The sequence below is a fragment of the Chenopodium quinoa genome, unplaced genomic scaffold, assembly GCF_001683475.1.
Source record: "Chenopodium quinoa cultivar QQ74 unplaced genomic scaffold, ASM168347v1, whole genome shotgun sequence".
NCBI lineage: Eukaryota > Viridiplantae > Streptophyta > Magnoliopsida > Caryophyllales > Amaranthaceae > Chenopodium > Chenopodium quinoa.
Window position 1 is genome coordinate 2490830 of NW_018743136.1, and position 24782 is coordinate 2515611.

A 24782-nucleotide genomic window follows, 5' to 3' on the forward strand; every position below is an offset into this window, starting at 1 on the left:
ATAAGGGTTACTTCATTAATATTTTAGGAGTTATTCGGTCAGTGTTATATGGGTTATTTGGTTTATATTATATGGGTTACTTGATCAGTGTTATAACGGTTACTTTGTTCTTTTACAATGAGCCACACGGTTTGACTATCCGCACATAAGACAAGCTGATTATAAATAAAAGTATACTCGTAAAAAAGTTGATATAATAAATATATAATAAAGATTAATCCGAAACAATGTCATTGTACAATTTTCTACATATATACGACGACTAATATCATCACAATAAGATTATTATTGGACCCCAGCCCATGCATGACGATTGTTTATTTAATTTAAGAAAAGAATACACTGGATTCATGACTAGACCCAAGGATTTGATATAAAAAGAAATATCAGAGATACCAAGCCATGAAAGACAAGAAGAAAAATCCTTGTCTTACATACTGGGATGATTAATCCACCTTAATTTTTATAATCATACCCCAACTTTATAATCCCTTAATATTATTTTATTATCATACACAAGACTTTTCTGTGCCCTTTGCTTAATTATCCTACCTTAGCTTATTAGCTTTTTCATATATCATTCATTATTATTCTCCTACTAGTTATCTTCCTCTCCCTTTCTCCCATTTTTTCTCATTCTCTAAATCACTAAGAAAAAGATAGGCTAATTCCAACAAGTTATTAAACATTTCTAAAGTCATAACACAACAATCACCAAACTCGCAAGTTAAGCTTAATTAAGGTGTTGGAGAAAAGAAAAAAAAATGGGTAGAGCTCCTTGTTGTGATAAAGCTAACGTGAAGAAAGGCCCTTGGTCTCCTGAAGAAGATGCCAAGCTCAAATCCTACATCGAAAGGAATGGTACCGGTGGTAATTGGATCGCGTTGCCTCAAAAAATCGGTAACTAACCCTAGCTAGATGATCATCTTCTCTTCAATCTCATGATGGAACTCTTATTAATTATCTTCATAAATAATCATGTTTTGCTTCTTGTTATTGTTTCTTGAAAGTTTACCTAAATCAAATCTTATTTACATCACTGTGTTTATAGTTCTTTTTATACAGTAAGAATAAATGACATATATGTATATAAATAAATAATTGTTTTTGTATATATAATTATTGTTAGTTGTTCACATTGTTAGGGCTTAAGAGATGTGGAAAGAGTTGTCGTCTTCGATGGCTAAACTATCTCCGGCCTAACATCAAACATGGAGGATTCTCAGAAGAAGAAGATAGAATTATCTTAAGCCTCTATGTGAGTATTGGTAGCAGGTATGATTCTTTTATTACTTAGGTTTGTACAACTATTTAATCAAATTATCAAAATCTAAGAGCGATACATTAACACATATATTTAAGTACGTATACATAGAATTAAGTATTAAAATATTTATTGATTTTGGATGAACAGATGGTCTATAATTGCAGCACAATTACCAGGAAGAACAGATAATGATATTAAAAATTATTGGAACACAAGGTTGAAGACAAAACTCTTAGGAAAGCAAAGGAGAGATCAACAACAAGTTCGAAAAGCCAACAACCTAATCATAAAGCAAGAGGATCATAGATTGGTTGATTCCATTCCAATTACCTCGAGTTTTGTCAATCATAACCAAATCCCATATTGGCCACCCCAACTTACTACCAATCTAACTAGTGCAATTTCAATACCGAATTACTCGAATTCTTCATGTGAAAATTACCAAGGTCTTAACAATGATCATACATCACTTCGAAAATTGTTGATGAAGGTTAATGGAGGACATTATGATAGTGTCAATAATAATCCTCAATTAATACCTATTCACAACATAACTTACCCAAATAATATCACACAAACAAATATCAACCTCTCAAATTCTACACTCCCCTTGGACACCATGATTCGTACATGTGAATTGACAAATAATTCGACCAACTTTAACCATCAAGGTGAATTAGAAGGTGTAAGGATAGGAATGATGGAAGGACAAAGTAGTACTTTCCCTCCGGAACTAGAGGAGTTGATGAGTAGCAACCCCCAAAGGGTAGTGGCAGAAGATGGCCTAGAGTTCCTTTACGGCGATTATGGTAACAGTTTTGTAAACAATGATGGATCAACGTCAGATACCACAACATGTGGGGAGAGTTCAGGATGGGTTAAAATGAGCTCTTTGGTGACTCTTCCTAATTTGGAATCAGATTGTAGTGTTTTGGTTCAAGAATTTGGTGAAGAAAATCGATTCGAAGAGCCCTTGAGGTACTCTAGTACTAATGGTCTATAGTGTTTCGTTTGTGTGGTTAAGTGTATGTGTGTGTGCCTATGAAAATTGGTGTAAATTCTATATACTATAAAGAGTAGAAGAAATTTAATATGTTTTTGTGATTTATTTCATCATGTTTATGTTTGTTTTTCGAATAATATTTCTTGATAACACAATTTCATTATATAATAAGTCATGAAATAATGTAGGAGTAGTTGTTTTTTTTTTTTTTTTTTTTTTTTTTTTTTTTTTTTTTTTTTTTTTTTTTTTTTCTCCAGTCTTGAATCTGAGTATAATTGTAATTTCAAATATATTAACATATAATGTGTCATAACTTCAAGAGATTGATCGAGAATTGAAGTTGGTTGATTTTTGTATCATTTTGATTTTGTTTTTAAAAGTTGTCCTGTGTTTAAATCTCTCTTGGATAGCTCAAGCTATTGATAATGTGATAAGGGATAAAGGGAATACGATTAGAAGATTTAGAATCCATAAGCATATACAAGTATATAGTATATATAGAGGTTTATTCTCGAAGGTAGGTGGATGCGCAAGAATCCTATGAAAGTATGAAGTATGTATATAAGAGAATGTAATTGGTTTGCACTGTTAAATTGTATATTATGGTTTTTGTGATTTTCTCCGATTAAAATAATGAACAAAACCAATTTCATACGTCGGGCATATAGTAATTCTACTGTTTAATGTTTTATATTGAGATAAGCCTTAACAAATTTTGGCTGGTTTTCTTGATTTGATTAAAAGTAACGGGAATTATATGATTTTTAAGAGGCGATTTTTTATTTTTACTTATTTCAATAAAGTATTGGTAACTTTTAATCTTTACCTGGAGGACATTATTTCGTTTTTAAGATTACTTTATATCCTTAACGATATTTAATGTATATCGGTCTTGTTTACAAGTTTATGCTAAATAAAATATGTTAGTTAAAGGTGGGAAGTAGCAAGTACCCTTTTAACCAATAGGAAAAAAAAAAAAAAAAAAAAAAAAAAAAAAAAAAAAAAAAAAGGTGGCAAGTACAATAGGGCTAAGAATAAGGACAAGCAGAGAAGTAGATACCCTATATATTTGTAAACGACATTCTTACAGAATATCATATAACTCTTTTGTCTTCTGTTATTCTGTTAACATGCATGGTGTTTGTTGCTATAAACCATATATATATTCTCTCTTTCTTTGTTAAAAAATTAAAGTGATCTGGCAAATGTCAGACTTATTAAGCATTACTTTGCGCATTTTAGAGTTATTTTTTTGGTGATGTTATACACTTATACTTAGTCGGAATGACATTACGGCTATTCTTTGTAAGCAGAACTAATTTACTAATTGTGTGTTAGATACTGCCTACTAGATTAATTAAGCTTACAATAACTCCACTTCATAGTCTTCATTTGATCTAAGCAAATATTTACTTGTTTTATATATAATCTGATTAGACCAGGCCAATTAATATCTTTTTAGTTGTTTTATAAATAATCTGATTACACAAATCCATATATTATTAATCAATACTAATAATTCAAAACAACTCATTTGCGAATTTTATTTTCAAGGATTAATATGTAACATAAACTCAATGTTTAATAAATTAGAAATTAGATCAGGTAAAATAACATAGTCTCACTCTTATATACGCTGTTGTCATTCCAATCAAATAATAATGCTTTCTCAATACAAATGAATTATATGATCATATGATGATTTATGAAATTAAAGAGGAAGATTTTAATTTATAGCCCAAAAATACAAAAAAAACACTAATATAGCTGAAAGAATCAAACAAAACTAATGCTTATTTCAAGTTTGATGCATTGCTAGTTTTCAAAAAGTTACAATCGATAGTACACTAAGTATTAAAAAGTGTTACCAATCAAGTCCATGTATACGCATGCACCATAGTGAAATTTAACTATTAAATAGTACAAACTTTTATATGTGGCTAATCGCATGGTGTAGTTACTTGATTTTTTTCTATTAATTTTTAGTAATGAAACAATTATTTCGTATTTAATTTTATAACAAAAGTTTCAACTATTGAAAATAACACAAGTAACAATCCTTGCATCGAACAGGCTAATAGATTAGTTTTTTTCTAGAACTTACCATACCTTATTATAGAATACACACTGTTTACATTTTAGATACGTACACAACTCGTTTTTGAGTTATGGTGATGAACAATTTTCCTTACTAATTCCAATTCGAGTACTAAAACTTTCCTAACCCTCAATTTGATTTAATTTAACCTAACAATAGGGACAAAATTCTTCTTATGTTGACTTGGTAACATGAAATGCAACTTTGAAATTGAAATATGTGAACCACTTCCAACAAATCATGACCCCGCCTCAGGAGAAAAACATTTATTTTGAGGCAATAATCAATCAGCATAAAAGACAATTTTTTCATTGACTTTGATCTAAATTACAACTGTAAGCAACGTCTACAAGAGCATTCATTGATTCCCGTAAGTCAAGTCACTGCTGAATGCATGATCAATTACCAAGTTTGACGTTCTACTACATCGTAATCAAATATGTTACGATTTATTAGGATATGTCCATATTGTATAGATTATGAAATATTTTGATCTTATCTTTGATACTAGGGTGAATTGCCTAGCATTGTACGTAGTAATTGTATTTAAGCTGCCGCATATGTTGAATAAATTCAAGCTTTTGCCTCATTATAATCTCATTTGGTTATGCGGATGGTGCATATCACAAAATACTATACCCTGCTTCTGTTTCATATAAGACTTGAATAAATATAAAAATTCTACAATGTCTTTCTTTTAAAAAGGCACCACAATATAATGACGTGGTGAAATCTAATTGGCCCGTACTTAGTATTTTGATTTTAATTTTGAATTATTTTATAACATTTATAATGTATTAAAATTGTATTCATATTACATATTTTTTTTAATACATGTATTTTTAAAAAATACATAATCATAAACATTAAAGTCCCTTTATGACCTTGCCGTTTCACCGCACCAAGCCATATGACCCTGCCATTTCACCGCACCAAGCCACCAACATCAACTTCCAAAGCATAGACTACCAGCCGCTCGTAACGGTGCAACCACCGCTGTACCACCTAGCAGCAGACCAACCACCTCCAACCGCCGGAAAACACACCAGCCACCAGTACCCCTCTCCCTACTCCAACCACTACACCGCTACATACAACAACCACCAGTCCACCGCCCCGCAATCTCACAATCCACTCCGCAATCAATCACTAGATCACCGCCCCGCAATCAATCACCACCAGTCTGCCGCATCCCGCAGTACACCCCTCAATCAATTACCAATACACCTCCCTGCTCGCAAACGCACAGAAGCCCCCTTTTCCATCACCTTCAAACCACACTTCACCAACAACACCAAAACGCAACAACAATTGCGACCATTAAAACCTCTATCCACCATCAATCACAACAATTGGCTACTCAATGACAACAATTACGGCCTCCAATCGCAGTGCCCATAACCACCACCTTCAATCCACGCTTCATCAACAACATCAAACGCAGCGGTAATTGCGACAATTAGAACCTCCAATACCATCAATTACAACAATTTGCTACCCAATTACAACAATTCCGACCCCAATCGCATCAACAACTTCGAATTGTGCTCCAATTGAAGACCATAAAGGTGCGTTCATGGAAGCAGATCCGAAAATAATTAAAAAGAAATAAAAAATACTACAACATAATTTTGTATTCTTAAAAAAAAATATGTATATTATAATTATACATACATATATAGTATAATTTGACTTTTACAAATAAATAAAAATTTGACCAATTATACCGTGCCACGTCATCATATCCTTTTTTAAAAATGACACCATAGAATCATCCTGAACAAAGTACTCCGTAACTTTGATAGGCTATTGGCTTTCCTTTTACTTCCCTTCCTTTCCTTTAAATTCTCATGTCATTTATAAGTGCAAACATGGGAACATATTAAAACCTTTTCCTTTCTTTACTTATTTTTTTCTAGCCAAATCCTTTCAACCAAAAAGGGCATTAACTCAAAATAAATAAATAAACACACTCTAAATAGAGCAACTAAACACGCAAGTGATTAATGAAAAGATAAGGTACTGGGTGCGGACATCCGCATGCAAATTTGGTGTGGGAGTCTTGGCTGATATATTTTACTTATTGGCTGATATGTTCCTGATATGATTTTTGTTTTGGCTAATGTTTTTCTTTTGTTGGCTGATATGTTTTTTTTTTTCTCCTTTTTTGGTTGATATCAGACAACGATCATTTGGCTTATATATTTCTTTAGTTGGCTGATGTATTATTTTGTTGGTTAATAAGTATATTTTAATTGTTGATTTATATGTTTCATTTTGTTGGATGATATGTTTATTTTGCTGGCTAACCTGTTGCTAGCTTTTGTTTGCTGATTTCATACTTTTGTTTGTTGATATGCTTCATTTGCTGGCTAATATGTTTTTTCGGTTAGCTGATAAGTAGCTTTTGTTGGCTGATATATTCCTCTTGTCGGCTGATGTTTTCCTCTTGTTAGTTGATATGTATCTTTTGTTGGCTAATACGTTTTTCTTTATCCTCTTCCCCCCCCCCCTCCTCTTCCTCTTCCTCTCTTCCTTTCTCTCTCTTATTAGCATATCCTCACGCCACCTCAGTCCTTCTCTTCTTCTGCTCCTTACGCCACCCCTCACTCCATATCCTTCTCCTGCTCCCGCTCCTACGCCACCCGACACTACCTCACCTTATCCTTTGTTCCTCAATTCCCTTTCCTCCTAGACAAATCTTTCCGGCCACTGACCATCGCAATGCTGTTTTGTCGCCGTCGTTCACCAAACCCACCGCAACCCACCAACCACGGCATCACTAGCGAAACCACCAACCACCGAACCCACCAAACAACACATCACCAACCGCCGACGTCGACGCCGACCCCGTGCCATTAACACCTTCAATTGTAATATTTTTTTTTTGTCGATTTAGGGTTATTTATTTGTTTTAATTTGTAATTTGTTTTGATTTTGGGGATTATTATTTGGGGATTTTGGAGATCTTGATCTGGATTGTGGTTTAGTGTATTTAATTTTGCTGGTGGTGGAAGGATGGATGTCGTTGCCGCTACCACTACATTCTCAGCCGCACAAACTATTGGGTGCGGACGTGTTGACATGTTGTCTAGCTTTGATTGTATGTTGTTAAATTTTATAGATATTGTGTTGTCACATAGAGATGTCAAAACATGACCAAACCGACTGGATTCGAAGTTGACTTGAAAAACATCTGATTAAGGTTTTGATTTGCATGGACACAATAATTACTATGACTCAAGTTTGAAATTAGATTCGACCCGATCTGACCTCACTAGACTCAACCCGAAAAATCCAAATTGACACTGACTTTGTCACATGCATTTTATATCACCCTAACACTCTATACATGTCATAAGAAACGAACTTGTGATCCAGTCCCGCTTGTGCCCAATTCGAAGGCTAGCTCAGCCATCACAAGCTCCGAGCAAGATGCTTTTAGGTATTTCTTTGTGCTAACAAGCCTCGTGAACTAACATGGTTTACGCCCTTGCCTTCAAAAGACAAGAGTGCGCCGCATGATCCAGTATGAAAGAACTTAGAGTCTTAGACCATGACAATCGGACAGTCAAGCAAGGGAGTAATAAAATCCGTAAAATTAATAAATGCAGATGGTTTTGAAGGTGTTTGTCTATGGATAATTGTTGTAAAGTTTTCTACGAATTAAAATAGCATATTACAGCCTTAACTCAAGGGCGGCAACACCCTTTTATTTTTATTATTATCTTAAATTCAGAACTTATTATTATTTTAGTTATAGGTACTACTACGCAAGTACGCATATAAAATTTGGGTTACGTTAGAAAGATCTTCCAGAAGAAAGAAAATAACATATTCCAACTTTGAAGCATTAAAGTTTGGTATACTTAGAAAGGAATATCCCTTGCTAAGATAAAATGAAACAGAAGAAGCTTAGAAGATAATAACAAAACATTGTTCAAACTAATTGAACTCTATCTGTCCACATTATTTTTTGTCACCTTTAATGATGGTAATAATCATAAATTAAACCCTTTAATAATTAGTGTTATGTTGTAGAAATTTTATATGAATTAGACATTATATAGAAAATCCAAGGTATCATCCTTGTTGGGCTATTTGATGATAAATAAAATGTAAATTACTCATATTTTTATATATTACTAGGGGTAATCCCTACACGCATGATGTGGCTAGTCTTTTAGGAAAAACAATTTTTGTGATTGATCCTAATGTCCTACGCCAATATGTATGGTATTATATTAAAATTGTTTGCATATATAATGTTTGAAACATTTTTTTAACACAAAACAAGGCATGGATTACTTGGGCATAACCCTAGAATAATTACATCCTAATGTCCATATGTTTAAATAACCCAAAATAAAAACCAAGGAGGCAAGGACCAAGTTCATCCATCTAAAATAAACAACAGAAACATAGGAAATTGTTTTAAAACAAAAAAAGATTATACAGACTGTAGACACCTACTTTGGCCTCTTGTCCCGAAAGAAAGTGCGATGATTGTAAGGAGGGTGTTCCCATCGTAAGGGGGTCCTTCCATAGATGCCCATGTCCGCTTAAAAGCCTTGGACTTTACACTTGTTAGGGTGTATTAGGATTTGAATTCCTGACTATTTGGGAGACCTTTAATTAAATATGATACTCTCATCACGCTTTTTTATAAGAAACAAGTAGGAGTCGCCAATGAGTTTTAGGAAAACTCATAAACCTCGTTCATGCCTTTCTCCCAAGTAGAGATCAAGGGATAATTAGTACGAATCATAAGTTTACCCATGCCCAAATTGGTCTACATAAACCAGAAATGAGTTTGGGAGCGAGGGTACTAAGATAACGTTCCCTTTAGAGGGGAATCACTATATTAGCCCTAGTACGGCCTCTACTAGCTCTTTCTTTTTCACAATTTCATTATCAAACAATATATGCAACGTGATACCTAAAGACTAAGTTAGTTGATTTTATTTACAAGCATTAATCACGTAGGAATTACAATGCAAAAGTCGTTATTCTTTGTTTAATCAATATTTGTGAAAAGAACAAAATAAACAATACTCGCCTTGTCTTAAGTGATAAAACAACAATTAATTATCAAATTCTATTCTTGATTAACAAAATAATACTATGTGAATTAATTAATTAAAAGTTTGTTTAAAGTGATCAAACAATACTATTTATTCAATTGAAGTTATTTAAACAATAAAGAAAAAGTGATTAATCTAAGTGCTGAGGGAACAAACCGTTCTTCTTTTATGTTAAATCTCCATTTAATGTGTTTATGGACTTTCTCTCTTCTTTGTACCTCCAAGAACTTCAATGGATGGATTAGGGTTGAAGAGTAGTCGGGAAGAAAGAGGGAAAAGTAGTATGATAGTAAGAGAAGTAGAGAGATTAGGATTTTGAGAATAACAGGGTTTTAATTTTGATTCCGGTCCCCGTAATTCTGAACGAAGTCCCCTATTTATAGGCGTAGGGATCTAGGTTTAGGGTTTTAGAGCCAGCCGCCGTCAAGTGGAGCGTGCAACTCTCTAAGTCGCGCTAGGTGCCGCGTGCATCTCAATGAGTCGCGCGCGCAAGGCGCGCGCAACTGATTAAGTTATGCTGATTTGAGGTTTGCCTTATACGAAAACACGTTTTTAAAACTTCCATAACTTTTTATTGCAAAGTCGGATTAAGGCGTGTTAGATATCATTGGAAAGCTCTGAATTTCTACTTTTAAATTCCGTTAGAATTAGGTTAAAATATTTATGGATCAAAAGTTATAGCCGTTGGAGTGCAAGTGTGTCGGTTTTAGGGCCCGATTTAGTGTTTTGATCATAACTTCTTCGTTTTGGCTCGGAATTGGGCTTATAATATACCGTTGGAAATCTCTTTTAAAGGGATATCCATCTGTATAGGCTTTGCATGGGAATTTGATGGTTTGTTTACCTGTTTGGCTCAGTTTTTCAACAATGTAGGTTCCATTGGATCCAATCATTGCATTTGACGCATTTGGGTCCGTTATTCAACAAGTTTAAACATGTATGAATATGTTTTAGGCTTAATTAGTAATTGGACAAGTCTCTAAGATAACTTGGTCTCAAATATGGGTTTCAACTTACTTCATAATTCTTTTCATAGCCTATAAACATTTCAACTTTGATCTAGCATGAATAACGGATTTTTGTAACATCATCGCACTTCCTTTCGGGACAAGAGGCCCAAAGTAGGTGTCTACAATGATGTTACAAAAATCCGTTCTTCATGTCAGATCAAAGTTGAAGTGTTTATGGACTACGAAAAGCATTATGAGGTAGTTAAAACCCATATTTGAGACAAAGTTATCTTAGAGCCTTTTCCGATTACTAATTAGGCCTAAAACTTGTTCATTCATGTTTAAACTTGATTATTAACGAACCCAAATGCGTTAAATGCAATGATAGGATCCAATGGAACCTACATTGTTGAAAAACGAACCAAACAGATAAAAAAATATCAAATTCCCATAAAAGGCCTATAGAGATGAATAGCCTTTTCAAAGAGCTTTCCAATGGTATAAAATAAGCCTAATTCCGAGCCAAAACGAAGAAGTTATGATCAAAACACTAAACCGGGCCTAAAACCGACACCCTTGCACTCCAACGGTCATAACTTTTGATCCATAACATATTTTAACCTAATTTTAATGGAATTGGAAAGTAGACATTCAAATATTTCCAATGATATCTCACACGCCTTAATTAAACTCCGCAATCAAAAGTTATGAAAGTTTTAAAAACACACTTTCGTATAAGGCAAACCGCAAACCATCGCAACTCAATCAGTTGCGCGCGCCTGACGTGCGCGACTCATTGAAATGCGCGTGGCACCCAGTGCGACTCAGAGAGTTGCGCACGCCACCTGACAGAGTGGATCTAAAACCCTAAACCTAGATCCCTACGCCTATAAATAGCGGTGCTCTTTCAGCATTACGGGGACCGAAAATTCAACATTTAAACCCTAGAATTCTCAAAACCCTAATCTCTCAACTTCTCTTACTATCATACTACTTTTTCTTCTCTCTTCCCAAATAATTTCCAACCCTAATTGAATCCATTGAAGTCCTTGGAGGTTCGAAGAAGAAATAAAGTCCATAAACACATTAATCGGAGATTTAGCATAAAAAAAGAACGGTTAGTTTCCTGAGCACTTAGATAAATCACTTTTCCTTTATTGTTTAAATAACTTTAATTGAATAAATAGTGTTGTTTGATCACTTTAAACAAACTTTTAATTAATTAATTCACATAGTACTCTTTCGTTAATCAAGACTACAATTTGAATAATTAGTTGTTGTTTTATTAGTTAAAACAAGGCGAATCTTATTTATTTATTGTTCTTTCACGAATATTATTAAATAAAAATAACGACTTTTGCAATGTAATTCCTAAGTGATTAATGCTTGTAAATAAAATCAACTAACTTAGTCTTTAGGTATCACGTTGCATATATTGTTTGGTAGTAAAATTGTGAAAAGCTAGTAGAGGTCGTACTAGGGCTAAGACAGCGATTCCCCTCTAAAGGGAACGTTATCTTAGTACCCTCGCTCCAGAACTCATTTCTGGTTTATGTAGACCAATTTGGGCATGGGTAAACTTATGATTCGTGCTAATTATCCCTTGAACTCTACTTGGGAGAAAGGCATGAACGAGGTTTATGAGTTATCCTAAAACTGATTGGCGACTCCTACTTATTTCTTACAAAAAAGCTTGATGAGAGTATCATTTCTAATTCAAGGTCTCCCAAACAGTTGGGAATTCAAATCTTAATACACCTTAACAAGTGTAAAGTCCTAGATTTTTAAGCGGCCATGGGCATCTAAGGAAGGACCCCTACGATGGGATCACCCTCCTTACACAGACATAGATAAAAGCTCTAACATGAGCTACATAATACCCTCCAAAACACTGCGATCAACTTCATATACAACAATAACACTAGTTGGCACAACATAGTGTGGAATGTGATCCCTATGCATACGCGTTGCAAGCAGGCTTAGATAATGAGAAAATGAGTTTCTCTCCCTAGGGATTTGACTGAATAAGATAGTCATTTCCTGATTTCTCAGCAACCTACCAATATCAATGATGATTTAGCTGCAAGTTCATGATGCATATTATCCGGCTCCTTGTTAAGCATAGATGGGACAACTTCAGCATCTGTTTCTACCTCTAGGAATTTGACATGGAAAGCTCTTGTAAAGCTTAAACCTTCCCTTAATGCAGATAACTCTACTTTAAGAGGAGTTTTGGCATTGTATTTACTGGAAATAACCAAACTACCATTCCCTTTTATCAATTCTGAAAACACCACCACCTCCTGCACCCTCTTCCTCTTCACTTTTCAAGGCTCCATCTGTGTTCAATTTGATAAACCCAGCTTTGGGAGGTCTCCAAGTAATGGATCTGTCCACCAGTGGACCCTTAGCACATTATAAATTTTCCTTTCCTTTTCCTTTTGAGCTACCTTGTAAAACAAAAATGTTTATCTGGTAATCAATTATAAACCTGTTAAAAATAGAATTACAATTGTAATCTTCATTGTTAAAAACAACACCATTTCTAAGCTTCCAAATTTGCCACATTCCCATCATGAAATTGCATTTCCACTTAGGGGTTTGAGAAAAATTGAAATTGATCCAATCATTCCAAGAGCTGTTCATGACGGTAGATAATTGAAAGAAGGAGTAGGCTTATGTTTTTGAAAAATCATTTTGAAGATAATAGAAGAATGGCAGTCCCTAAATAGATAAATGAAACTTTCTGCCTGTTCTTGACATCTGCAACAGATGCTATCAAAATATGGAATCCTAGAAGCAAGAACAGCAACAGAAGGTAAAATGGAACGCACACAATTCACATGAAAATTTTGTACTTAAAAGGGACCTTGATTTTCCAAAAGCTCTTCCAGTTTAAAGAGAAGGGTAACGGAACAAGAGAGGGTTGAGTTGCTGTAAAGTAGGCAGATTTGATGGTGAAGACTCCTGAAACATGATGAAGCCATTTTTCTTGATCAAAAGAAAAGGAACAAGAGTCTGACATGGAAATAGGAGTGCTTAGAATAAGGGGTATAATATCATCATTGTACCATGACCCATTTCTAATTATATTAGACACTCTCCAATGACACCTGGACTAAGGAATATCCCTAGAGATCAATTTGTAGAGGGTTGCCTCTCCTACCCAGTGATGATACAAAAGAAAGGTGTCCTCTCGAGTACCAATTCTTATTATTAACCCTTTTAAAAGAAAATCCCTCCCTTTTAGGATGTCCCTCCACATAGGAGATTGGGATGGGTTAGAATAAGCAAGAATCTAAAAAGTCTAACCTTCTGAAATACTTATCCTTAAAAAATATTACCCAAAGCTTGTGAGGTTGTTTGAGAATAACCCATCCTAATTTACCCTTGAAGGAGATGTTCCATTCCTTGAGAGATATCATCCGTAAACCCCCTAAAGCTATAGGAAGAATGACATTATTCCACTTGGTTCTAGGAGTATATCTTAATTATTTAGACCTATTCTACATAAATTTCTTACAATGCTTTTCCAAGGACAAAGTGACAGAGATGGGGAGAATTCTAGTTTGCATGGCATGAATAGGATATGAATGAATTCAAAACTGATTTGATTAAAGTACACCTACTAGCCATATTAAGCAATTTGGCCTCCCAACCTCTAATCTTATCACGAGATTTGGATAAGTGCTCTCAATAGGTATATATCCTTTTTCATGACTAATATTCACCCCCAAATATTTGCCAAAAGAGACCGAGGAGTTGAATTTGTACAGGGTTTTAAGCAGAAGTCTAACATGATTTTCCATTTTGGGAGGAAAAATAATGCTGGACTTTAAATCATTGACCTTCAAACCTGAAAATATTCTAAACTCATTTAAGATTGAAAGAATGTTTTTAAGATTAGAAATGTTAGCAGTACTAAAGAGGAACACATCATCAGCATAGAAAAGGTGAGATAGGTGGCAATTTTTGGAGATTTTAAGAGGCTTCCAACTACCCCTAGCAACACTATTTTCTATAAACAATGAAAGTCTTTCCATGCACAAGACATACAGATAAGAAGATAGGGGATCTTCTTGCCTAATAGAAGGTTTAAAACTTTTTGTTATTTCCCCATTCCAAAGAACAAAAATGGAGGTGGAGGTTACACAATCCATAATGAGATCAATAATGATTTAGGAAAGCCAAAACATTGAAGGGTATCAAGAATTAAATACCATTCCAAACAATCATATGCCTTAGCAAGGTCCAGCTTTAAGGCCATCATATATTTCCATTTTCGCATTTATGAAATAAGCTAAGTGGGCAACTTCCTTAATCAGGTTAATATTATCCTCCATCTCCCTACCCTTAATGAAACTTGATTGTAAGGGGCTGATAATGTGGACAAGTAGAGATCTTAATCTTGAAGAAATGATTTTTATGACTAGCTTGTAAATGGTGTTGCATAAACCAATATGTCTGAAATCGAAAATAGAGGTTGGATGATCTTTCTTAGGGATTAAGAAAATGTAGGAACAGTTAACCTCAAAGGGAATATGACTATCCCTGAACACCCTAGTTACAAAGTGTAGAAATGTAAAAATGTCTCCCCAAAACCAAACCTGATGATGAACAACCTTTCACCGCCACTATTGGCCGGGTTCAGTATTTAATCCCTAGAGTGCTTAAAAAATCGTATTTAATTAAATTCAATTTTTTAATAGTCCATGTATCAGTCTATATGTTTAGTTAAAGCATAGTTTTTTTAATTTCAGCCCAAACCTTTTTTATTTTATTGTTTTATTATTTATTTTTGCCCAAACCTTTTATTTATTTTATTTACTTATTTTCTTTTTTCAGCCCAATTAATAATAAATCAGAAATGGCCCGAAATTATCAATCAGCACTTAAAAATGCTGAACGAAATCAGGGTTAAAAATGAATTTAGACGTAAAAATGGACTAAAGGATCCCGCGTCACGGTATAGTCCACCGTTTCACGGGAATGTTCCCCGTCTGACCGTGGAATTCCCCGTGACACGGTGCACCTGCTGTGACACGGGGGTTCCCGTGTCCTTTCCACGTAAATCCTTCACGCGTTTTGTTCCCCGTTCGCTAAACATTTCCTGCGTCACACAACAGTCCACAGTGTCACGGGAGTTTTCCCCGTCTAACGGTGGGATTTCCCGTGTCACGGTACCCTTTTGCCGTGTCGCGCTGCATTTTTTATAGGGTTTTTTATCTCTTTAGGGTTTCGTGTGTTCCCTCATCACTTTTTTGTATAAATACCCCCTCATTTCTGATGTACGGGGCATCAATTAATTCTATATTTTTCTCTCCTCTATGCTCTAGCCTAAACACTAGCTTACCCTTCTTCTTTAAAAATTCCTTCTTCAAGCACTCCAAGGAGTCCATACTTTACTCGTGGTTCTGTCCTTAAGTCAAGGCGTGAAAGGAAGAACTGTTTGAGGGTTTGGCCCCAAATCAACTCTATTTAATTTAATTTAATTATTGTTTTATTATTATTTCCTTGAAGTTACTAACTCGTTTATTATTTTATAGTTGCAAGCAAACAGAATCAAAGTAAGAATTATGTTCCTTTTATTTCTATTATTTTTCTAACGATTTTATATTGTTGGATTTATTGTTGAATTGCTTCCAATATTAATGATAATTTTATTATACTTACTGACCATCATGTTGCATGTTTTAAGGGAATATGTAATTGAAATTCACGCCTAATAAAATAATTTGGACGACCGGTTTAGGTTCCTTTTTAATTGTTATTTAATCAAGTGATCACAATATTTTAGAATTATGTGTTGCATTAATATTAAACAAATTTAGCTTAATAATAGTTTGGAGAAAATTTAATCTCTGTTTGTATGCCTTTGAGATTGCAGGAATCATTTTTCACTATAAGAATCGAGTAGAGGCCAATCTATTTGTATGCCTTTGAGATTGCAGGTATCATTTTTCACTATAAGAATCGATTAGAGGCCAATACGGGTGAATGTGACTCCATGACTCACTTCGTACCATCATCCCCGATCCTCCTTTCATGGTTCCGAACCATATGGAGTTAGTAATATCATGGATTATGAATGGGGTGTAACCTTCACGGGTCAATCGTTGTTGCCTTCGTTGTCCCTTTATCGTTGTTGCCTTTTTATGATCCGTGAACAGTTTACAAGTTCCTTAAAAAATTGTTGGCGGCTCCCTACTTTCCTTGTCCCTAATCGTATTATGTCAATTCCCACTTCCTATGAGTGCCAATCATATTCACATATGCTTTAACGTAGGCGCACTTCAAACGACACCTACAACTTGGCAACTCCACTGGGGAGGATTCTTGGTTATTTATCGATTTGAGTGATCGATATATGAAAGATTCTTGAAAAATATTCCTGTGACTAATTTGGCATTTTTGCATAAGCATAGACGTTTTAACGTCGCATTTAGGTCTGTCCCGTAGGAAAATTTGAATAACTTGACTGCGTACGAAGGAAAACAAGGAACTAGTCAAATCTTCTGATTGTCGTGCCACGGAAAAATCTACCGTGTCACGGTGCAGTTCACCGTCTGATGGTTGGCTGCACCGTGCGGCAGGCCTAAAATCAGTCTGGTTGCTTGTTTTCCCTTCTCACAGTCAACTTTCTTCGATTTTTCTGAAAAAACGTGTGTGTTCTACATGCGTCTTAGCCCCGGGGGATTTAAGTTATATCAATCCAAAAACGCTCATGGCAATAAGGGTTCATCCAAGTTATTAAATCCACCCAAACCATGGAGTCGAGTTCGATTTTATCACGAACTCGCGAAGCCGCCCGTTGGCATACACCCTCAAGGGAGGCTGCCTTGATAATGCGTCCAAACTCTAACCATGGTACCTTTTTGACACCCAAAGCTTGACCAAAGTTGAACATAGATCTTGACCTTAGGTTGCGAACTCTTTTTTTACATCATCGTGACTAAATGCTACATGGTTTGTTTGGTGTTAACCCTCATGTGTTTGCTCTTTTTGTTTAACCCATGACCGAGGGTTTTTATTTCCACATAGTAATTAGTACGGACTAAAACTAATTAAAATCTGGAAAATACGCAAATTTAGGCCTGGAATTGCACACCGTGTCACAGAAGGTCTGCCGCGCCACGGTTTGCAATGCCGTGGCACGGTGCATTGCCCCATCTGACAGTGCTCTGTACCGTGTCACGATAGTCAGCACCGTGACACAGTGCCCAGGAGGTTAGTCCAGTCAACTTTTTTTTGTCTTCATGCATGATTATGTGGTTCGTATGTCTGGTTTGGTGTCCTGTCTAGCTGTACGGTTATAACACGTGTCCATAACCTTCACTTAATCACTCACATGTTGTGTTCACACACTTTTCCCGTTAGTCGTGAGCCATTTCATGACCGTATTTTAGGGTAGTCTTGTGTTGTTTTTTTTTGTGTCGGTTTTTTTCGAAGTAAGTCGGATGGTATCCTCTTATATATATTTTTTTTTAAAAAATAAATAAAGAGCATTTCTAATTTCAAAACAAATTTCTTTTTTTGTATTTCCGGATGGGTTAAGGTTAAGTTTGGTCATTAAAGGTGTGTTTGTTTCGGTGTCACAGTACTTGGTCAAGAAGCAGGGGTAGATTGTTACGGTTCAAGTCAATACCTCAACAACCTCTTATACCAAAGAGGCGTACAAGGAAACCACCACAATCATCTCCACAAGATCCATCTCCAGTCTATTTTCAACCAATGGCTACTAAGGAAGATATCGAGAACATCAACAAGACAATTGAGATGTTGTCTAACATGATGCAAACAATCACCACTAGAGTCAACACGGTAGAGCAAGACAATCAAAACAATGTCACTGCCGCTGCAATGGACAAGATCAAGGAACAGATGAGTAAGATCTCTGAAGAGTTCACTTATGTGGAGCAACCTGTCACCTCTTCGTCTATAAGGGACAAACTTCCCGAGAAATTTTCCACCGCTGACATTCCCAAGTTCAAGCCTATTGATAATCCGCTTTTCCACTTGAAAGCCTTTTCTACGATCAAGGCTCTTAAGGGAGTAGATTTAACATTCTTCCCTACTGTGTTCCCTCTTTCCTTGGAGCATGCCTGTCAACAGTGGTTCTACTCTCTATAATCCAAACATGTTGCGACCTGGGAGGACGTTACTGAAAGCTTTATGAATTGTTACAAGTGTAACATCCAAGCCAAGACTTCTGAACGTGAACTCTCCATTCTCAAACAAAAAGAGAATGAAGGCTTCACTACTTACTTAAGCAGGTGGAGGGAAACAGCTGCGCTCTTGGTGGATCCTCCTAAGGAAAAAGAGATGGTTCACCTGTTTATTGCAAATTTGACTCATAAGTACAAGCAACACTTGAAGTTTCTGCCTTTGAGTACCTTCGAAGCTGTATGCGATATTGGAATCAATATAAAAGATGAACTGATAAAGATTGCTGGTAGCAACAATACTAACAACAGCACTTGGAAAACAAGAAGAACGACACTCCTTCTTCTTTGTCTTCAAAGCCCAATAATGCTACCAACAATGTCAATATCAATGATGTGTTGGCCCTTAATGCTCCTCCTCAAAGATTCCAAAGACAAAGGAGGGGTTTACACGCCTTTGGGAATGACTTATGATGCTGCTTTTGATCGCTTGCATAGTTAAGGACTGATCATGCCAATTGGACCTTTTCCTGAACCTCGACCAGAGAACAGAATTGCTAGCTATGACCCCAATGCTCATTGCAAGTTTCATCAAGGCAAGGGTCGTAATACTGAGAAGTGTTGGAGCTTGAAAGATGTGATCCAAGACCTGATTGACGCTAATCAACTTCCTGTCCTCCAGGGGCAACAAGCGTAACATTCAAACAGGTCCTCTTTCTCATGCTTTGGCTATCATGGGAGATGAAGTTTCCTTTGATCCGTCAATACTCATTCAACCTGTGAATGAACGTCTGCCGGAATTTGTATTTGTCTCGAGCTATGAAGAAGTAAATGGAATTTGGATAGCGATGATGAAGACGTCTATCTTAAAGATATAGCCTGATCGTCTCTTGGCACAAGTGAAGATGTTTGGGGAGACCTTGAGGTCAAGGTTCTCACTAGAAGTGGACGGTTGCAACAGCCTAGTCCACCTCCACCTCCACCGCAATCACAACCAATAGTTGATCCCATCGATCCTGTGAACAACAATGTGGTCAAACAATTACAAAAGACCAAAGTGGAAATGAATGTATGGAAGCTTTTGGCCACCTCTCACGAGCATCGAAAGGCTGAGATGAATGCTCTGGTGAATATAAGAGTTGATGATGATATGACTCCTCAAGGACTTGTCAACTTTCGCACTATTGAATTGCCAAGTACTAGCAATGTAATTTCCTTTTCTGACAAGGATCTGCCCCCGGAAGGGGACCAACATAACAAGGCCTTACACCTCACTGTGGTGTGTAGGCAGATGAATGTTCCTATGAGCCTGGTTGATAATGGCTCTGCAATCAATGTTTTCCCACTTCGCACTGCAAAGAAGTTGAGCATAAAAAATAAAGAATTGACTCCCTCTACTCAAGGGATTCGTGCTTATAATAATACTCGTCGTCAAGCCGTGGGTACTATCATGCTAAACATAACCACTGGAGCCATTGAACGTCGCACCAAGTTGTTAGGACGTCCTTGGCTTCATGAGCTAAAGGCGATCCCATCATCGTTGCACCAAAAAGTGAAAGCCATAGTTGGAGGGGGTCCAATTACTATTGATGCCTCCCTCATGCGCATTCAAGTTATCGATACTTCCATCGTCCATGTCGAACATGACGAAGAAGACGAAGATCTCAGGGGGTTTTCGCTCGATGATGTTCTCATGATCGAAGAAGAGGAGAAGTGTCATTTTGACTTCGATCCTTATTCAAATACCAATGTTAATGCCATTATGAAGAAGCAAGGGCATTTCCTTGGAATGACCTCGGACTCAAAAAGAAAATGGCTGAACTTTGGGGCCATCCTGGTGCACTCAAGAAAGATACCTTTAGCTTGGGATTCAAGCCAACAAAAGAAGATGTGAAACAAGCCATCCTGAAAATGAAGGCTCGTAATAATGCTTGAATCATGAAGACGAAAATGGCCATGGATCCATATCCATTCCCCCTCAATGGCCAATATATCAAAGAAGGGGAAGACTTCCCATGTTATGAATTCCCTGAGCTTTTCGTCCATGATGGGAGGCGCGAGCCAGGGTTCGAGATGTTCCTTGATTATGAATTCGTCGATGAAGGCGAAGAACTCTTCACAATGGAGAAACCAGCTAGTCCAAGCTCTAATTATCTGAACATTAACCTTCTTTTTGGACTAGAAAAGAATGAATCCAAGCATGTCTGCAATGATGATTCCGAGCTCATTCACGCTGTTATATCAAGCAAGGATTTTAACCCCTCTGAGTTAATCGTCCAGGATGATAATTTTTCAAAGGGATGGCACAAGACGGTGAAGATCATTACGCCAAGCGGAGAGAAGTTGGAAATAACCGCTAGCGAAGGTTCTATGTTTGACGAATCTGAGTCGTCTGGGTCCGAGTCCGAGTCTGAGTCTAAGTCTTTAGACGAGTCCTTAGGGTCTGAGGCCGACCCTCTTTCTGCTATAGAGTCCAATCCTGAGTCTCTTGTTAAGTCTTCTCTTTCTGTCCCACATAATTCCGGCAAGGTCGCAGCTAACCTTGCCCTCCTTGATGTAATGACCAATGAATTCAATTAAATGAATACCTTTTCTTACAATGCGTGTCATTCCCATAACCCTGATCAATATTACTTTGCTAATGATAAAAATGACAAAGAAATAATAAAAGCAATGGAAGAACACGAAAACAAAACAACAATTATTGAAGATACAGAAACAGTTAATATTTCCAATGATACGACTATCAAAGAAGTAAAAATTGGATTAACACTAAGTCAAGACGAACGCAAAGAGCTAATTAACTTACTTAGTGAATTTGTTTTTGTATTTGCTTGGTCATACCAAGATATGCCAAGAATTGACAGGGATATAGCTCAGCATAAGATACCACTCATTCCAGGTATGAAGCCTGTCAAACAAAAGTTGCGCCATATGAAACCGGATGTGGCCCTTAAAATCAAAGAAGAAATCAGAAAGCAATTGGCTGCAGATTTCATCAAAGTATCCAAGTATCTAGAGTGGATAGCAAATGTAGTTCCAGTTCCAAATAAGGATGGAAGGGTTAGAATGTGTGTTGATTACAAGGACCTCAATAAGGCAAGCCCGAAAGATGGGTTCCCTCTACATCACATTGATATTCTGGTCGATAACACATAAAATCATGCACTCTTATCGTTCATGGACGGCTACGCCGGATATAATCAAGTATTAATGGCTGAGAAGATATGGAGAAAACCACATTCATCACACAATGGGGTACATATTTCTATACAGTAATGCCATTCGGGTTGAAAAACGCGGGTGCCACCTACCAAAGAGCAGCCACAACATTGTTACATGATATGATGCACAAAGAGATGGAGGTCTATGTCGATGATATGATCGTTAACTTAAAAGATCGCCCAGGCCACATCATAGCACTTCGCAAGATCTTTGAAAGACTCCGCAAGTACAACATAAGATTAAATCTAGCAAAGTGTGCATTTGGAGTCACGTCAGGAAAACTACTTCGATTGAAATTGATCCCACAGAAGTCTAAGCGATCATGGCCATGCCACCACCCAAGAATGAGAAATAAATTCGAGGCTTCATTAGAAGGTTGCAAGATATTAGTAGGTTCATATCAAAACTCACGGCGATATGTGAACCTATATTCAAGAAGCTTAAGAAAAATGTCCCAGTCACATGGGATGATGATTGCCAAAAAGCTTTTGACATAATCAAAGAGTACCTGGAAAACCCACCTGTGCTAGCACCAGCAGTGCCTGACTTTCCTATTCGACACCACCTTACGGTCACAAGAGAAACAATGGGGGCAATGCTAGCACAAGAGATCGAAAGCAAGGAGAATGCAATTTACTATTTGAGCAATGAGACACGATACACACCGCTTGAAAAGTTGTGCCTCGTACTTGTGTGAGCCGCACAGAAACTAAGACATTACATGCTCACTCATACAGTGCATGTCGTGTCGAAGATGGATCCTCTCAAGTACTTGTTCGAAAAAGCAACACTCAATGGCAGATTATCAAGGTGGATAGTCAACCTTGCTCAGTTTGACTTGAAATTTGTACCACAAAAGGCCATCAAAGGTTCTGCGGTTTCTAACTTCTTAGCAGATTTTCCGCTAGAGTAGTTGAGAAAGAAGATGATGAGTACGATTTCCCTGATGAAGATTTACTCATGACCGAAGATGATAGCTGGACGCTCTATTTCGACGGATCTTCAAACCAAAAAGGTTGTGGTGTAGTGGTCTTGCTCGTATCACCCAATGAAGAGCATATCCCAATTTCCATGAAGCTCGATTTTGATGTCACCAACAATGCCGCAGAGTACGAGGCATGCATTTTGGGATTAGAAACAGCTGTGGCCTTGGGAATTAAGAATCTCATAATCTACGGTGATTCATCACTAATCATTAACTAGATCTCCAAGAGATGGAAGGTGAAAAGTGAAAGTCTCGCTACGTATCAAGCTCATCTGGAAACTCTCACGGAGAAACTAGATGAAGTGGAATATACGTACTTGCCAAGAGAAGAAAACCAGTTTGCCGACGCACTGGATAAATTAGCATCAATGGTGCGAATTCCAACGGATACAATCAGAATGTCGTTGACCATAGAAAGAAGATATGATCCGGCTTATGTTCACGCACTTGATGATGAACAAGAATCACAAGAAGAAGATGAAGAGCCATGGTATACAGATATCCTTAACTACGTGACAAAAGGAGAATACCCTCTTAATACTGATAAAAGGGCACGCCGTGCTTTTAGGCTCTTTGCCTCACAGTATGTGCTCATCAGGGGAGAACTCTACAAGAGGACTACACTAGGGAGAAATCTCTTATGCATAGGCAAGAAAGAAGCACACAAAACCATGGAAAATCTTCACGCTGGCATATGTGGAACGCATATGAATGCTAAGATGTTAGTTCAGAAGATTCAACGACATGGTTATTATTGGACTACCATGGAGAGAGATTGTCACAAATACGTAAATAAATGTATGAAATGTCAAGTCTATGCAAATTTACAGCACGTTCCACCTTCGCTTCTCTACACATATACTTCTCCATGCCCTTTCTTTACTTGGGGTATCGACATCATTGGAAAGATAACGCCACCAGGACAAGAACGACATGAATTCATCCTTGTAGCAATCGACTATTTTACCAAATGGTTTGAAGCTGCCTCGTACGCTAAGTTAATGGAAAAACATGTAGCTCAATTCATTGAGAAAAATATCATATGCCGCTATGGGGTACCTCATGAGATGATTAGTGATAATGGAACGCATTTCCAAGCCAAGTGCGCAGAACTATTACAGAAATATCATATCAAGCTTCACAATTCATCACCCAACAAGCCACAAACAAATGGTGCGGTCGAATAGGCCAACAAAAATGTGAAAACTATCATCGAAAAGATGACGGAAAACTACAAAGATTGGCCAAGTAAGCTACATTTCACCCTTTGGGGTTATCGAACCTATGTTCTTACATCAACAGGGGATACCCCTTTCTCTTTGGTCTATGGAGTTGAAGTTGTACAACCAATAGTGCTCGAAATCCCTTCTCTCCGAATCGCGTTGGAAAGCCAACTAGATGAAGTTGACTAGATTAAAGCAAGATATGATGAACTAGTCTTACTTGACAAAAAACGCTTGGCTTTGCATCTTGTCCAAACCTACCAACAGCGTACAACGTAACATTTCAATAAAAAAGTTAACACTAGGAACATCAAGGAAGGTGACTTGGTGCTTAAGACACTTCGCAAAAATGTGTTGGATCCAAGAGGAAAATTCAGACCAAATTGGTCAGGTCCGTACATTGTTAAATCCATCTTGTCTGGAAAAGCGGTGCAATTGGTAGACATGGACGGTAATGGTTTCCACAATTTAACCAACTTGGTTCAACTCAAGAAATTCTATGCCTAGTTGCATGGGTTCATGACCCAATAGAGCTACGTTTGGCCTGATTCCTTTTTAAGGATACGTAGGCAACCCCTCAAGGGGGCCCGACCACTTTAAAAATAAAATAAAATCCTTCCTCCGTTGATCAATTACACACGCAAGTTCAGCAATGCGCCACGAAAAAATGGAGCTAAAATAAAAAAAAATTGCCAGTTCAACATCCAGAGTCCACCGTGGCACGGGAATTTCCACCGTGTCACGGCAACTACCACCGTGGCACGGTGGAATTGCAGCAAAAAAAA

At 36.8% G+C, this 24782-nt stretch overlaps 1 protein-coding gene across 1 annotated transcript; it reads left to right on the top strand.

Annotated features, from left to right (window-relative positions):
• The first annotated feature begins 427 nt into the window (after positions 1–427).
• LOC110732058 (transcription factor RAX3-like) lies at positions 428–2380 on the top strand. The gene is made up of 3 exons (XM_021911971.1): positions 428–900; positions 1146–1275; positions 1415–2380. The coding sequence occupies exons 1-3, from the start codon at positions 765–767 to the stop codon at positions 2268–2270; spliced, it is 1122 nt and encodes a 373-aa protein (XP_021767663.1). The 5' UTR covers positions 428–764; the 3' UTR covers positions 2271–2380.
• The last annotated feature ends 22402 nt before the right edge of the window (positions 2381–24782 follow it).